The 15,448-nt window shown below is 37.7% G+C and overlaps 1 protein-coding gene across 9 annotated transcripts in view; it reads left to right on the top strand.

Annotated features, from left to right (window-relative positions):
- The window catches only part of ATP2B2 (ATPase plasma membrane Ca2+ transporting 2), a 388,712-nt gene that overhangs the window by 288,981 nt on the left and 84,283 nt on the right, over positions 1 to 15,448 (top strand). For 7 of the 9 annotated variants that reach the window (XM_065687047.1, XM_065687048.1, XM_065687052.1 and 4 more), the window contains exons 8-9: positions 7,544 to 7,669; positions 11,093 to 11,185. In XM_065687047.1, coding sequence (XP_065543119.1) covers positions 7,544 to 7,669; positions 11,093 to 11,185 — 219 coding nt within the window. The remainder of the gene's footprint in view (positions 1 to 7,543; positions 7,670 to 11,092; positions 11,186 to 15,448) is intronic. The other 2 variants (XM_065687049.1, XM_065687051.1) reach the window with 1 other exon arrangement.

Genomic DNA, 15,448 nt, shown 5'->3' on the forward strand with positions numbered 1-15,448 from the left:
AAGTCTCTTTGAACACTTTGTGTGTGTACTAGATACAATAGAGAAAACCCAATGTGCTTAGAAGGAAACGCTAGAATACTAGAATACTGTGAGCTTATCTTCTGTGGTAAATTCAAGCTCTTTGTAGTATTTGTATTTTGTAATATAATTCTATACAGTAAATTGCTTAAATAGAATGTGATTTTTTAATCCTCATAGTTTCTAAATAGGTTGATTGTCAATAGATTCCAGCGGGTATGTCATCACAGTGTGATAGCCTGCTGATCTCACAATCATCATCAATGTGTAATAACCTGAAACAGTCCTTTTCAAATATACTTGAGCTTTTTTATATGTGGAAAGGATTCTCTTTGCTGTCTGGATATACAAGGGTCAGCAAAGGGGCACCCCAGATAGAACACTGATGTGGTGGTGCAGCAGGTCGACATGCAGCCCTGCAGCATTGCTGCCCCAGCCTGCCTCCCCGAGCAGGAGATTCTCAGGCAACAACTGCCATCACATAACCAGAGCACTGACTATGAGGTTATGAATGTTTATCATGTAACATATGGAATTGTGGGCTGCTAAAACCCTGCTAGCTTTCAGTCAAACGTAGCTGCATTAACTTAAGATGAAGAAATTGCTAACGTTACGGGTGGACTGGCCACTGCCACGGACTTCGTGTTGCCGAAGACCGTGTTAATTCATTTTAACTTTGGCAAGCTGCAAGCATCTTGCTCCCTGAGATTGTGTACTGGATTATTTTGTTCAAATGACACAAAAAGTTTCTATCACTTCTGAGACTAAACCAGCAAACCAAATGGCTTCTGCTCTTTTTAGGAAAAAAAAAAAAAAAAAATCTTTGGTTTCTTTAAAAATATTCTGGGTTTTATTTATTAAATGTTTTTGCTGCAATGTGCTGCCAAGTGTAGGCCTTTTGCTGTTCGTGTTGTAAACCCCTAAATTTTTCCAAGTTATGGATGCCTGAAAATGTGTTTACACATGTTAAAGAGAGGCTGGTAAAGCTTAGTGGTGTAGCTGCAGACTCCAAAGGGTGCATTTGTGTGAGGAAGGTACGCGGAAGAGCTGAGCATTTATGCAGAAATGCTCGGTTGGAGAGGACAGTGACAGGGTTTCTGAGGTTTTGGTGTCCCTCTGGCTCCCTGATGGACTGTAAGGGAATCTGAGGAAGTGTTCTGCCTTCCACAAGTAGTGTATGAAAGTACTGACTTAGTTTTGCTAGATTTACAGTAATTTGGTTTATCTTCTGGATTAATTTAGGATTCTCTTGGAGATGCCTTCTGGTGTATAAACAGGGAGGCCTGCAGGGATATTTGGAGGAAGGGCAGCTCACTGTTGCTGTTCCTAACAAAATCAGTAATCCGGTGTTGTCCTTGAAATATTTGTGCTTTTTTGGTTTTTTCATTTCTTTTTTCTTAGCTGGCAGTTGTGCTGTTCTGTAAACATCGTAACTGGAACAGACAGTTTCGTTTTGAAGAGACAGTTTTAATCGTGATATTTTCTTATAGAAACTTCTGTTATGAAATATCATTGGCTTCCATCAAAATCAACTGCTGCTGAGTTCTAGAGGATTTTTGATCATGAGGTTTCCATTGGTTCTTGTACTCTCACATATTCCTAAAGTGAATCAGATCTTTTTCAATACCCATAGATTTCCATGGTGGCTCTGAAAGAACATGAAGGTGTTGCCCTGAAAGGGAGAGAAAGTGAAAGCAGTCATGTTAGGAGAAAAGATGTTTTTGTATTGCTTACCAAAACTCAGTTTTCTTTGCTAAGAGGAGACAAATTTGTCTTTACGTTTTTATTGCAGAGTTAAATCAAGTGTATACTCTATTTTTCTCTCTTCCTATGTAATCTCTATTGTGATGGCAGAGAAGGTGAAGAATTAATGTGATATTTTAACAAGCGGTACACTCACCTTTGTTCCATACTTATACTAATGATTTTTTACTCACACTATTAGAAAATCTCTAAACTCTATTTGCTCAGGAGTTGATATTCTATCAAGCAAAAAAAAGAAAGACCTTTTCCCATCGATACGGTACAAAGTTTAATCCCAGTGATGTGAGTGCTGAGGCGCCCAGTGGAAATCATTAGTAGCCCAAAACCTGAGAACTTGTGAAGCACCATGTCTTTCGGGGGTGGGTGTTAAAACTCAGCTTGCCTTGGATGTTAGCCCAGATCTGTATTTTTATACAACTTGTCTAAAGAAAAAAACCCCACCCAAATCAATCCCCTGCAAAACCATCAGACAGACCATAAATTTTCCTCTTATCTTTGTACTTGAAGACATCGTTCAGTTATCTCCAGGTAGGTTTTTGGAATTTAGATAAATGTTGGCAGGATGTCGCTTGCCACTGTTCTCCCTTAATCATCTGTTGAAGATAAAAAACATTTCAGGCTTGACAGGAATAACTGAAAAAAGGTAGCACGTGAATTGCAGCCACAGTTTGTTTGGTGAGTTTAAATTTGGTGCAAGATAAACACCCCAAATCAGGGAGTATTATTTTCACCATCAGCACCTGGAACAACATTTTTATATGCAGTCAGTTTGGATGACATAATTAAACTAAATGAGTTCTGTGCTTAATGTCCTGTTTGATCATCCAGATAGTCATTTACCATACTTGAGAAGCAATTCGAAGAGTACAAGTGCTGGCTAAAGCAGATAGTTCATTTCCATCTGTATATAGCACATTCGGTACCACCTAGGAAGGCAGAGATGGAAATAGATAGGCTGATGTACCTGAAACCAAAGGAAGCAGCTTCTCTTATATAGTTCCACTGTACTTCTGTCTAAAACATTTTCCTTCTTTTAGTTCAGTAACAGACCGAACTAAAAGAAGCATTCATGGTGTAGCATAAGCCATTGCATCATAAGTGATCAGCTTAAATGAGACTGTGCTGACATAGTATATTTTTGCAGTGGACATGGGCATATATCAACCAACGATGAAGACAACTTGGGTAAGCAAACCAACTGCTACTCAGCTGTCTTGATTGAAGCTGATGGGCCCCTTTAAGTTTTGTGTAGTTCAAAATTCACAGAAATCCATGACTCCTAAAGAGACAATTTGAATATGAGTCTGGCCTCAGTATTGCACACAGCGAAGTATTTTGGAGTACCATGTATTATAATAGTAATAAAATGCCTTATGATGCTTACTGTTTAGACCTTTTTTTTCCCCCCAGGTATTTAGATTAATTTGATTGAGGTATGAAAGAGTTACATAGAGGAACTCACCCAGCGTAGTTCTTGCTGAAATGAAATTGACAGAACACTATTCTAACCTGACTCTTACAGATGGTTATTTCCATCAGTGCACAACAAGGATTTGAAACGAAAGAGAGCTTATTTAAGAACAAATACACAAGAAATCTCTTGCCGTGGTGCTTTGTGAGGTTTGGAAATAAAAAGGAAGCTGGAGTGAGGAACTGAGTCAGTTGTTTTCTGGAGAAAAGTAGTTCTGATTCTGTCTTCATTCCCTGCCAGGAAATACTCGGACCTGGGCCTCCAGTGCAGCAGAAATGTTCAGAACTGAGCAGCTCACTTCAGGAGTTCCAGTTGCTGAAATTACTTGTAGAAGGGGGAGTTTCTTCTGGAAAACTCCTTTTTTTCATAGAGGGTATTCTGGTGGTTTGTTCGCCGTATTATTAATTTCAGTTACCTCTTAGTAACTGCAGTGACTGAAACAGCTGCTTGGACATGCCGAGAACTTTTGTTCACCACAAGTTTGCTGGAAGTAGCAGATCAGTGTAAAACCCCCAAACCGCTGGGCTCCGGCTTTCTTTTTTGTTTTTCAGCTCTATTTCCGATCTCTTTCACCAGTACTATTATTAAACCTGGGGGGTTCTGAGCAGTCTCATGCTTAGTGGCATTTTTGTGTGAGAAGTACATGCTGTAATAGGTTTCCTATCCATTTAACCTGTTTCTATCTTTTTTTACTAAACTAGACTTCTTCCTTTTGTATCTTGGAATAGTCAAAATTTATTAAGTATTTAATTAACTTGAAATTAAATACTCAGCACGTGAAAGAATGATTTTACTAATACTGGAAAACCAGTCTTGAGAGGGAAAGGGGCCAGTAGAATTGTGCAAGACGAGGTTGAAAGATGTGCTTAGTGTGCAGATCAGTGAAAACCACACATTCATTCCAAAACTCCATTTATATAACACCAGCTGATTGAAGTTACCAGTGCCCATGTCTTTATTCAAGGTAATATAATTATAATGCCATTTAAATGGTGAAATTGCCAGTTAGGTGAAAGGAGGTCAGTTCTGTGGCTTAGCTTAGATGCCGCTGAATTTTCCATAGCGCTAGCGGAACACAATGTGATGATAAATTAGTACCATCTCTAAAACATGCTTTTGTGTGCACCTGAACAGGTTTGAATTATGTTTTACAAAACTAATGTTAAGAAAAGGTTCAGAAAGGCATTTCAGGTTAAGGTAGTTTTGTCTTTTCCTGGTGTAGGGAGGTGAAATCTGGTGGGTACGTAGTTTCTTAATAGAGTGGTTTTGAAACATAAATGTGTGTGCCAGGTTTTGGAGGCTATTTCTACCCACCCTTGTAGTCCAGTACAAACAGTCCTTCAGAAAAAGACATGGGAATATTAAAAGCAAGTTCTTAATTGAAATATATTTTAAATGGTGTTAACATTAAAAAAAAGGTTCCTCTAAATTTTGAAGTTGTTTCAGACATTTTCCGTTTTGTCTGAGCCAGTACAAGGAAGCCTATTCTGGTTTTTAAAGATCCGTTCTGTTCCTTTAGGCTTGAATGTAACTTGTGTTTTGTTGTTTGGGTGGCGGTCCTAATTTGTATGCCTGTGATGTTTTTCTCTATCAATCATATGAAAGAAAGCAAATGACATTTTAAGGACTCAAATTTTGTCTCACAAAGCCACAGGAACAGTTGTCAATGAAGTGAGAAAGTCTGTTGCTTTTCTTTGATATGTCTGACCATTAGTGCATTTTTGTTCTTATTTGGCTTCTTTCTGCTGAAATTTTCTCAGTGTTCTGATGAGATATTTATGCTCTCAAATTAGGTTTAGTGTTGACAGATGTTCTCTCTGTTCTGTGTTTCTATTTTCCTTTTAAGAACATGAGAGATTTTGATTATTTAGAGAAAGATATTTTGATTATAAATAGATAGTTGCATTGCTTACCATGTTCTAGGACAGCAACTGGATGAACAGCAAGTGTTTGTGTGTGTGTGTGTGTATAATACAAATCTGTATAAGGACACAGGTCCATATATCTTCACTTTTTTCAGCTTTTGAGAGAACTCACTGAAATGAGTGTATTTTCTATACACTAAAATGCAGTGTTTTTTTTAAAAGGAGGGGAGAAAAGATCTTTCTGTGGCCATTCAGGCTTAGGAGACCTGAATGCCCAATAAGATTCTCATTGAGAAATCAATTCTATTCCCCACGTGCTCAGTGCAGCCAGCTCATGGTGCAGTCAGCCAAGAGTCCATGTTCAGGAGCTAGCAGAAAGCTTATTTGAGGATGTCTTTTTGTTGTGGTTTCAGGTGTGCCCTGCTGCGGTACATGCCAGAGCTACAGGCACCAGTGAACAGCTTCACTTCGGTTTTAAAATGTTGAGTGGTAGTTAGTGATGGTAGTGGGTGAGTGATTAGGGGCAAGGTAGCTGAGAATAAGCTTACCAGAAGTTTTACCTCATCAGCCACAGCATTGTTTAGGACAAGTCACTTAGTGACTCTACCAAATCCGTGCTGCTGCTGAATGAATGAAACTGTGGTGTTGTCTTCAGGAAGGTCAGTGGATCTTACATTTTTGGTAAACTTGTTCTGATTACATCTGGTCTCATTCTTCTGGTGTTCCACAGCTGCGAATGGGGAATAATGACTGGTCTTAACATTTATTTAAAACCGTAGCACCTAGGATTAAAACCAATTGTTAAATAATAGAATACTTCCTGAGCAGGTTCTAGTTAACCATGAGTCTTCCCATAGTTCACCCGGAGGTATAAATGTGCACTTGTCTTTATTGTGTGCAGTGATTTTTTCCCCAGGGCTGACAGCTGGTGTGTTACAGTCTATTTTCATACTTTCCAAACTACTTCCTCCTTCGTATACAGGAAAGAATATTTAAAAGAATACAAGTCCAGTAAACTTCCAATCCTTGCTCTGTCAATTCGTGTTGGGAAATTACTGCTTTTCCTCTGTGTTCTCGCAGTGACTTACGCTTAATAGGCATAACAGAATTTTATACTAAAGGATAAAAGATAAAGTCTGTTTCAACTAATAGCCTTATCAGTAGGTTTTGGTCATTATGTATTTGGTTTTCATATGTTTCATAGGAGCACTACTGAGCTGCTTTATGTCTTTTAAAATTCACTAGTTGCTAAGGATATCTCTCTTTGGCCATTTAAAATACCGCTTCCATAATGAACTTTTAGATTATGAATTTGTCACTACATGAAATGACAAATGATTCATTTGATGCTGTCCTTGTTCCTGAGCTTCAATTACAGGGTTTTTAATAAGCTTCCAGTAACTGGCCTTAAATACCTGTCATAACAATAGGTTGCTCCTCCATTTCAAACATCTCAGAAATAGCCAGTGTGCAAATGCATAGACTGATCTCTTGCAAATCCTCTGTTATAAAATTTTTCCCCTATGTAAATCAGAATATTTTTTATCACTTCTGGGAATTTCTGTTGGGTTTTGTTTCCACAACTCAAAGCAAAAGGTTTCTTAGAGGCTGTGTATGATCTGGATGCACCTATTGTTTGGTTCAGTGTAGGAGCAAGAGCTGTAAATAAACAATTTCTGTACACTAAAGCATGAAATATTTCTGGAGAGGAATTTACTTTAAATAATGGTAAAATTATCTAGTTAAACAAATGATCTTTCTCAGGAAACCTTAATGTACGTTTTGGTTTGTATTACAGTAATAGAAATCCCTCATAATGAATTTGTTTTCAAGTACCTGTCAGATTTTTCTGCTGTTTGCATTCTGCTGGTTTAGTGAAACATCTCCTTGAAGACTTTTCTCTGTGTGGCTTTTTTTAATTTTAAAGACATGAAATTGTCTTCAAAAATATTTTTTCTAAGCATGTAAATCACCTGAGCAAGATGAGAAGAAACCGCACCTGTATTTTCACTTCATTTATGTGACAGTATTGCATGTGCAGTCAGTGCAGGCTTGACCGGAGTCACAGAGGAACGGTTGCAGAACTCTGAAAAACTCTTCAAAGTTACAAGAATTAACTAGATGAAGCTAAACTTGTCCACGATTATGTAAACTTGGTTAGTGACAACATTCCTTTTAGAAAGGGAATCTGATGTGTGTGGTTCATGCAGGTGCAGCCTAGGATTTGCAGTTAACCATCCGTTCTTGGTAGAGAATAATATACTATTATTGGGCTATTTTTGGTATGTAATTATATTACCTCAGTATAGATTTTTAAAATGTAACAAATTTATTTCAGTACTGTAGTAAAAGTCTTGCATAAAATATTTAATGGTGGTTCTTTCTATTTTTTCAGCTACATATAACTCTCACTGCATATTTTCAGGTACTCACGTCATGGAAGGCTCTGGACGGATGCTGGTAACTGCTGTGGGTGTGAATTCTCAGACAGGCATCATTTTCACCCTGCTAGGGGCTGGAGGAGAAGAAGAAGAAAAGAAAGATAAGAAAGGTAAATTTCACAACACATAAAGATGCTCGGAAGAAAGCTCTTGGGCTTTGTGTAGCCAGAGCTCTCCCCCATTTCTGACAAATAAATATGATTTTAACAACTTCCTTTTTTGTATACATTTTTGTCATTACATGTCACACAGAAAAACAGCCAAAGCCGTTAACCAATAAATACATTGGATAACAAGATGTTTTTCCAGTGTGAAATTGTGGATTCTTAGTACATAATGCAATCAAGGGAATACATGGGCACGCTCCCATTGTCATGTCTTCTTTACATAAAGCCATACTCACCAAAACTTTGCTAAGGTTTTGCTCTTGTGCATTTAACTCTATGTAGTATTTTTTTCAGAAAAAACCCCAACAACTTGGCCATGGAAATAGCCTCTTTCTTTGAGCTTCAGAAGTAAAATAGAGATACATGGTGTCTTTTTTGCTTGCCTAGGTGTTTAATGACTGTAGAGACATTGTAATTTCTTAAGGTGTAAAGTTCTGACTAAGACATAAGAGACAAGAAAGTAGCAAAAAATGTTGACAGAATTTAGCTTTGATGTCTGATGCCAGTTAATGGAGTCAAGAAGTCTCTATAGACTTTTTGCCTTCATATAGTGATGCCATAACCAGTTGCTAATTTATGGCTTGCACCCATAAGCAGAAACGTGATTTAATGTGTGTGCTTTCCAGGTTTGGTTCATAGTCTTGTAAATTGTTCAAGTCTCCTTTCAGAATCTCGTTCCAAGTTTGTTCTAAGAATATTTATCTTTCAGAGGTAATTTTAGGGCTAATTAAGATGGGGTTTTAGTAATTTCAACACTTTTCAGTGGTTTTTGCCATCAGTGAAAAAGGGCAGCTATAGCTTTACTGAACATTTGACTTAGTCTCTGTCAGGCAGTGTGATTCCACCTTTTTGTCATTTCCATCCTATTAATTTGAAGCTGCAGCTGGGAAGGCCAAATTCAAATGGTTTTCATGACCTACAATTTCCATTTCCGAATATGTTCAAAAAGTGGCTGCACTTGTTTCTCTGAGGAAACCCCTTTTGAGTTGACGGAAGGCTTTATGCAATGTTTACCCTTTCATTTCAACACAGAAATTCACAATACCTGCTAGGCATGGTTAGTTCCAGGACCATTCAGGCCAAAACTTCCCAAAGTAAAACTCTTCCATGTCAGACTAGTTTTGAACAGTATCTTAGAGTTTCATCTTGCTGCCATCAAGAGAAAGACTCCTGGCCATGGACCTTTTGAGGTCTGGCAGCATCTGTTTTGGCAGTGACAAAGGATATTATAGGTGATGAAGAGGAAGCTCAGTACCTGTTTGGAAGTGACAGCCATCTGCCCTGCTGCGCCTGTTCAACTGGGCTGGCCTTCTCTGTGTGTTGTTTTGCTCGGGACACTGATGATTCTCTGATGTCTCTTTGTAGATAGCCTTGAAAGACAGGGAAAGAGAAATCAGAGGTAGCAGAGTAATGCACTGCACTGCGCTTGTAACTTATTACCCAGAGACAGAGACAGACACGTGTATCAAAGAACTTTGTATGCAGACACTGAATCTAATTGGATATAGCTACAATACCAAGAAAATTCCTTCACATTTTCTACTGTTGGTAGCAGCTTTGTGCTGGTGCAGAGGAGAGGCTGGGCAGAGCTGGCTGTAGATTGAGGCCCAGCCTCAAATAATGTACTCTTGTGTATGAACCCGCAACTCTGAAATCCTGCAGATCATAAATGTTTGTTTCAGTCTCCTGTGGGTGTATGCTTTTATTGTTCATTAACATTTTGTTAAAAACCACCATGCAGGTGTGAAACAGGAGGATGGACATCAGCTTCCAGGTAGAGTAAGAATTGTACCACATCAAATGAAAGGATGAGGCTTTTAGCCAGCAGCTTTGGGGCAAATCACGGTTGAACTAATGATTAAAATAATTGTCTTTGAATCAGTCCAGTTAAATTAAAGAATAATTTCAAATCAGCAGGATTGTTCGTGGCAAACGTTTAAGTGTGCGTGCATTGTTGGTGTTGCAAATCTTAATGTTAAGCTTGAATAATCAGTTACTCTGAAGCAAATTACAGCATATTAAATGTTGGAATGCATGATTTGCTGCTAGCAGTTCATGCTGCGCTGGTTAGTGTGAGTATCCAAATGGCATAAAAAATAAGCATGAGTAACCAAAACAGTTTAAGTTATTACCATCACAGCAGTCAAATTTGCAATTAAAATTTGCACGAATGTAGTCACACAGGGCCTGTTTTGAACTCCTGTCTGCTGTTTATTTTCCTCTCCCAATTTACCATTGGTAAATAAAAGGAGACTATTTTTCTTGAATACCAAACCAGTACAGTGGCAAACAGCCACTATGAGTAAGGTGCTGAAGGAGTCCAAGAGTCTCAATCAGGATTCGTTACAGGACTTCTGTGTTCCATTGAGAACAATTGACCAATGCGAACCAAACAGGGCTTGTTTAATGTATTATGTGTAGAGGCTAAACTTGTGAACTCTAGTATAAAACACATAATCATAGAATCATAGAATAGTTAGGGTTGGAAAGGACCTCAAGATCATCCAGTTCCAACCCCCCTGCCATGGGCAGGGACACCTCACACTAAACCATCCCACACAAGGCTTCATAATAAAGAAATAAAACCTTTTTGGGGTTTTCCACCTTCCTGCTAGGAAAGATTTCTTGACCAATTTCACTCCTATGCAGATAATGGCTAAAACCAGAAAAAAATTATTTTCTGATACGTTTTTAATCTCAGAACAAACCAGTTCCATTTGTTATTTGGATTTAAAATACCTCCTTATTCTCCTCAAAAGTTCGTTTGTCATTTTCACATACAATATTGAAAAGCTTAATGTTTCTGTTCAGGTCAATGTGCATATTAACTAGGTGATGGCAGGATATAGGTTGAGCCCATGTTAGACTGGGTTGTATCAGCAATAACACATCATAATATGCACCATGGCATAAAATACAAGATCTATAATGTTGTAAATCTGTAAATGTAATACAATAATGTAAAAATGAATGTAATGTGTAAATTCATAAACTCAAGGGGTATATTTCAACCATTTTAATATTTGCATAACATTATATTAAACAAATCACACATAAAAGGACCAATGCAATGCACATAATATTGTGTACTGTCAGTTCTCACCAACTCTATTAAATGCCTTTCATTTTATTTATTTACTTATTGTTATTCCATGTATGAGTTTTTGCTTTTGTAACATCTTTGTAATGATATTTTGCTTTTGAAAATTATGTTAATTAATTTCAACGAGATTGATTTTGAAGAAAACAAAGCCATAGTATTCCATAAATGGTTTTGTTTTGTCATGTTTTGTTCATGTTGTTGTTTATTATTATTATTATTATTATTATTTATATTTTGTTTTTTTATCCATTATTGCTCAGTAGATTCTTCCCATCCCTCCTCCCACCCTCCTTCAGCTACAGATGGTGCAGCAGGTGCAAATGCCACTGGTAATGCAAATGCCAGCTTAGTCAATGGTACGTCACAAACACCCAGTTTGTTGTATTTGATAGATTCCTCTCCTGACTCTGTAAGATCCCCTCCTCCCTTGATGAACAGCACAGATGTTATATGTGCATGTGATTGCCCTCTGAGAGATCCTACTCCGTAAACTCTATGGTAGCTTATAAGAGATGCCACAAAGATGCTATGACTGACTTCATTCACACAGAATTAAGGAGGGAGAGGACGAAGTAGGAATTATGATCTATTTGTCATTAATTAAAACCGCAATTAAAAGGAACAGTTAAGCAAGGCTAGTTTCAAAACTTTTGAGTTGCCTTTACATGAAGTTTCATTGTAAAGTTCTTCACTTGTTTGCCAGCATAGATCTGAAGAACACCATCATAAAATGATTCTCTCTTCTTCTGATGTGGCACTCTCATAAGTATTCATTAGTCTTCATGCAGCTCTGAGAAATAGTGCTGGGATCAGGAATCTGGCTCAGTTTCAGCTAACAGTGTGTTAGGAATTACTTTTGCTGTGCTGAGCATCTCTTTTGGAAGATTAGACAGGGACCATCTAATGAGCCTGCCTGTATTTACAAGAAAGAAACAAAAAAGTATTGCAGTAGTCAGTTTTGGCTGTCTCTTAGTACAGATTTTTGACCCCACTTCTTTGCATGCAGATATCTCTTTGAATAGTCTAATAGCAGTATTAAATGGAATGGGTCAATATTAGTCTAGGCAGCAGCTGTATTTTTTGTGATAATCAGATGCGTTAGTCTTTATTTGCCATAAAAACCTTTCCCTCTTGTGCTGCACCAGGAATACTGACAACAGTATTTCTGCTTTTCATCGTGTTGGTGATAGAATGCTTTTTCCATGCAGGTCAGTCATTCTTGCATTATGCATGTGAAACCAGAGCTTCTAACATAGCTATGCCAAGTAGTAGACAAGTACGAAGATTTACTGGTGCAATATCTTATTTAAAGCAATGGCAAAGGAAATCTTTGAGGCTATTTTAAAAGAATTTTATTAGGATTCAAAAGAAACGTGTAACCAGATTTTAACTTTGCTCCTTCACGTGCTAAGTTTGTTGGAAAACTAGGATTTCTCATTTCTCCATCTCGCTGCATGACAGGAACCTGAATCATCCTGGTTCCTACACTGTGATTTCAGATTCCTTAGAGACCAAGAACCAGGAAATTAATGATGAATGCATCATTCCCCATTCTTTATGCTCTATAATTGTACTTTGTTGCGTGTATACCAGCTGTACACATACAAAGTCTTACCAGGTATCACCCCCAGTCCCTCTGCAGACTGCAGTGTCACAGTTGTGATCAGTCATGCAAGCTGTACAAAGTTAAGCATCTGCTTAAGTGCTTTGCTGGGTGAGAACTGCCACTCAGCAGGAGGCAGAGATGAGTCCTAAATAGTTCTAACCTCATTTCCATGTTATCAAGCTTTAGTTGCCTGGTAAATACCTTTTATGTTCTGTCTTACTGCCTGAACTTTGTATATAAATTGAGTTCCGAGGGATATTAAGTCAGTGTCTTAAGTAAGATTCTTTCCCATCAGAAACAATACTGTCCCTGTTTAGCTTGGAGTTGAGAGATAGATACTCACTTGGTTTCAGTGCACAAAGTGCAGAAGTCAGTTTTTTATGCAGCTGAGAATGTTTTTGCTTTTAACTCCTTTGAGGTGAGGTGGTTGAATTAATTCTGCAGATCTTTGATCAACATGAACAGAGAAACTTTCCACAATTCAACTTATCTGACATGGTGTGCAGAGGAGAACAGATTCTTGGCAAGTAGGGTTAGTCCTTCTTTGAAATTGTCTGGGAAATTGCCAAATTCTGGTATGTTTATACGACACATTTTCCTACTTAGCAATGAGGATGAGTTAGAGAATAAAGTAGATATGTACAGAAGGGGGTTTGGATGGGAGAAAGGAAGGGAAAAAGTAAATTCTAAAGCAAGGAGACCAAGTTCATGCAGATATTTTTTCAATAAGAATATTGAAATGTTTTTTCAATAATGTCAGAGGATCCTCCCTGAGATGTGACTGGAAAGAAGCATTTTTTTACCTGAAGTCCTATACCTCTGTGCAGAAAGTACCTTCAATTAAGATATTATATGCTTGAGTAAGTACTTAGCTCAGGAAATGCTATTGCTTGTTAATTGAAAACGTTACCATTTCAGAGAGAATATTGTCTTAGTTGTCAGTATAGAGTTCACACAAAAGAAATCAGTTGTTTTCAGTCAGTGGCGCTTATAGTGTTAAATTTGTGCAGGTTTGTGACACAGTCTGTGTGTACTGAAGGAACTGCTATAACATCTGTTGAGTTCTAGTAGCTGAGATTAAAATACGTAACCGATGGTCTCTGTTAAAACTATGGGCAATATGTTCAGTTTTTAGAATAAGTAGATGAGAAAATGTTACAGAAATGTAATTAATGAAAATTCATCTAATTTTAAAGTGGATTTAGAAAAGGTAAATTTTTTAGAAGAAAATATGGGAAACAGCAATCACTATTTCAGCTTGTTTACCCCAAATTTGATTTCATTAGAGAAAGGAGCGCTCATCGCTGTTTTTAGAGCACTGCCCCATTCCTACTCCATGTCGGGGTGTTGGAGGTGGTTTTCCATTTGGTACCAGAATTTGTTACTGAAAATTATATTCTGATCTAGAAATACCCCAGCAGACACAGAGAAAAGTCGCAGCTGAAATACTCGATAGGTACCATTAATTCTGTCAGTTCTGGCACATGTATGTACACCACTGTGCAGAACAATCTGCAGTTTTAATGTATTTTAAAGTATTTTCTGAGCTGTAAGTGAAGTTATTTAGTGTGTGCATAGAAGAATTGGCTAAAACTTCCTGTTAGGTAAAGTGGAGTCAGATTTGTACTTTTGTAATCAACCTGTGTTTTACTAACGCATTGGCTCTGGTACCAGCCTGCATGAGAGAATTCCAAGTATTCACTGCAGATCCATTTGACGTCACTTTTCCCCCTATATATAGATTTGCAATGTGCGTCTGTTCCTGCTAGCTGCAGACTAGAACTTGGCATGAAGAGGGCTATAACTCATTTCCATTGCAAGAGGAGCCCTTGTGGAAAATCCACAGGGTATTTTGTGCTTTTCTGCTCCATCACAGCACATGAGAACATAGCTCCATTAGCTGCTTCGGGTGATACCGAGCAGTTCCTCCCAAGTACAAACAATTTCTAATGCCAGCGATAGATCTTTGTTATTCTGTGCCACTGACTCCTCATAAAGGGCTGGGAGAGGTAGGTGGGAGTCTTGTCCTGGAAGGTTTATTTGGAGAAGTACCTGTCTTTCGGAGTAGGAGCTCAAGACCGGTGCCATGGGTGCTTTCCAAAGGACAAATTTTAGTAAGGCAAGGGCAACATGCAGAATGTGTTATATTCAAATTCAGAACCTTCAAAGCAACGGCAGAATGCAAGTCATAGCAGGAGGCTCTGTGTTCTTACAATAAACTAGATTTTTCATCCTTGCTTGGAAAAGTGATAAAAATAAACGCAGAATTGGACTCCAGGGCCCAAACACTGTTCCTTTTACTCATTTCAAAAAAGAAAAGAAGAAAAGATTTGCAACATTATGGGAAAATAGATTACAATTTTTAAAAGAATTATATATAAAACATTATCAAATATCAATAAATACTCATCCCTTTAATGTTTCTAAACAATGCACAAAACCCAGAAAGATGGGATAGTATTTCTGGTCCTAGCACTAACTGAAAGGAGAAAGGATCTCTCAGCAGTAGTGATTCTGTCAGCTCATTTTCTTTCTTAATTTCTTTCTTTATTCATAATTTATAGCCAAGTGCAAGCTTAAAATTGTTTTGAACAGGAGGAAATAAATCCTTTACATTCTTTTCTTTATATTTTCTCTGTCATCATTACTCAAATTACCTGTTCTTTGTTATTCTATCTACATAATCATAAAATAACTAGCTGTGATGACTCTCCCCTTGCTCCAACAACCTAAATGCAGCTGCTAACCTAATGTAGCTGCTGAGGTTAAGAATATAGTTCTTACATATTGGTGCTCTCGCTGTTGTTAGTGATTACCCATTTGGTGTCCTGCTGGTTTGAGGTAGCCAGGGTAGATGAACTGTCAGTATAATTCATTACAACAATTATAATACTACTATTAAACAGCAAATATGTAGCATCAAATTAAATACTTGGATTTACACAGAAAAAAACCAATATATGTTGTGTTTTCCACTTATGCAAGCCTTGGACTTGGGTTTGTTTTGGTTTTT

Source organism: Lathamus discolor, chromosome 7 (genome assembly GCF_037157495.1).
Source record: "Lathamus discolor isolate bLatDis1 chromosome 7, bLatDis1.hap1, whole genome shotgun sequence".
Taxonomy (NCBI): Eukaryota; Metazoa; Chordata; class Aves; order Psittaciformes; family Psittacidae; genus Lathamus; species Lathamus discolor.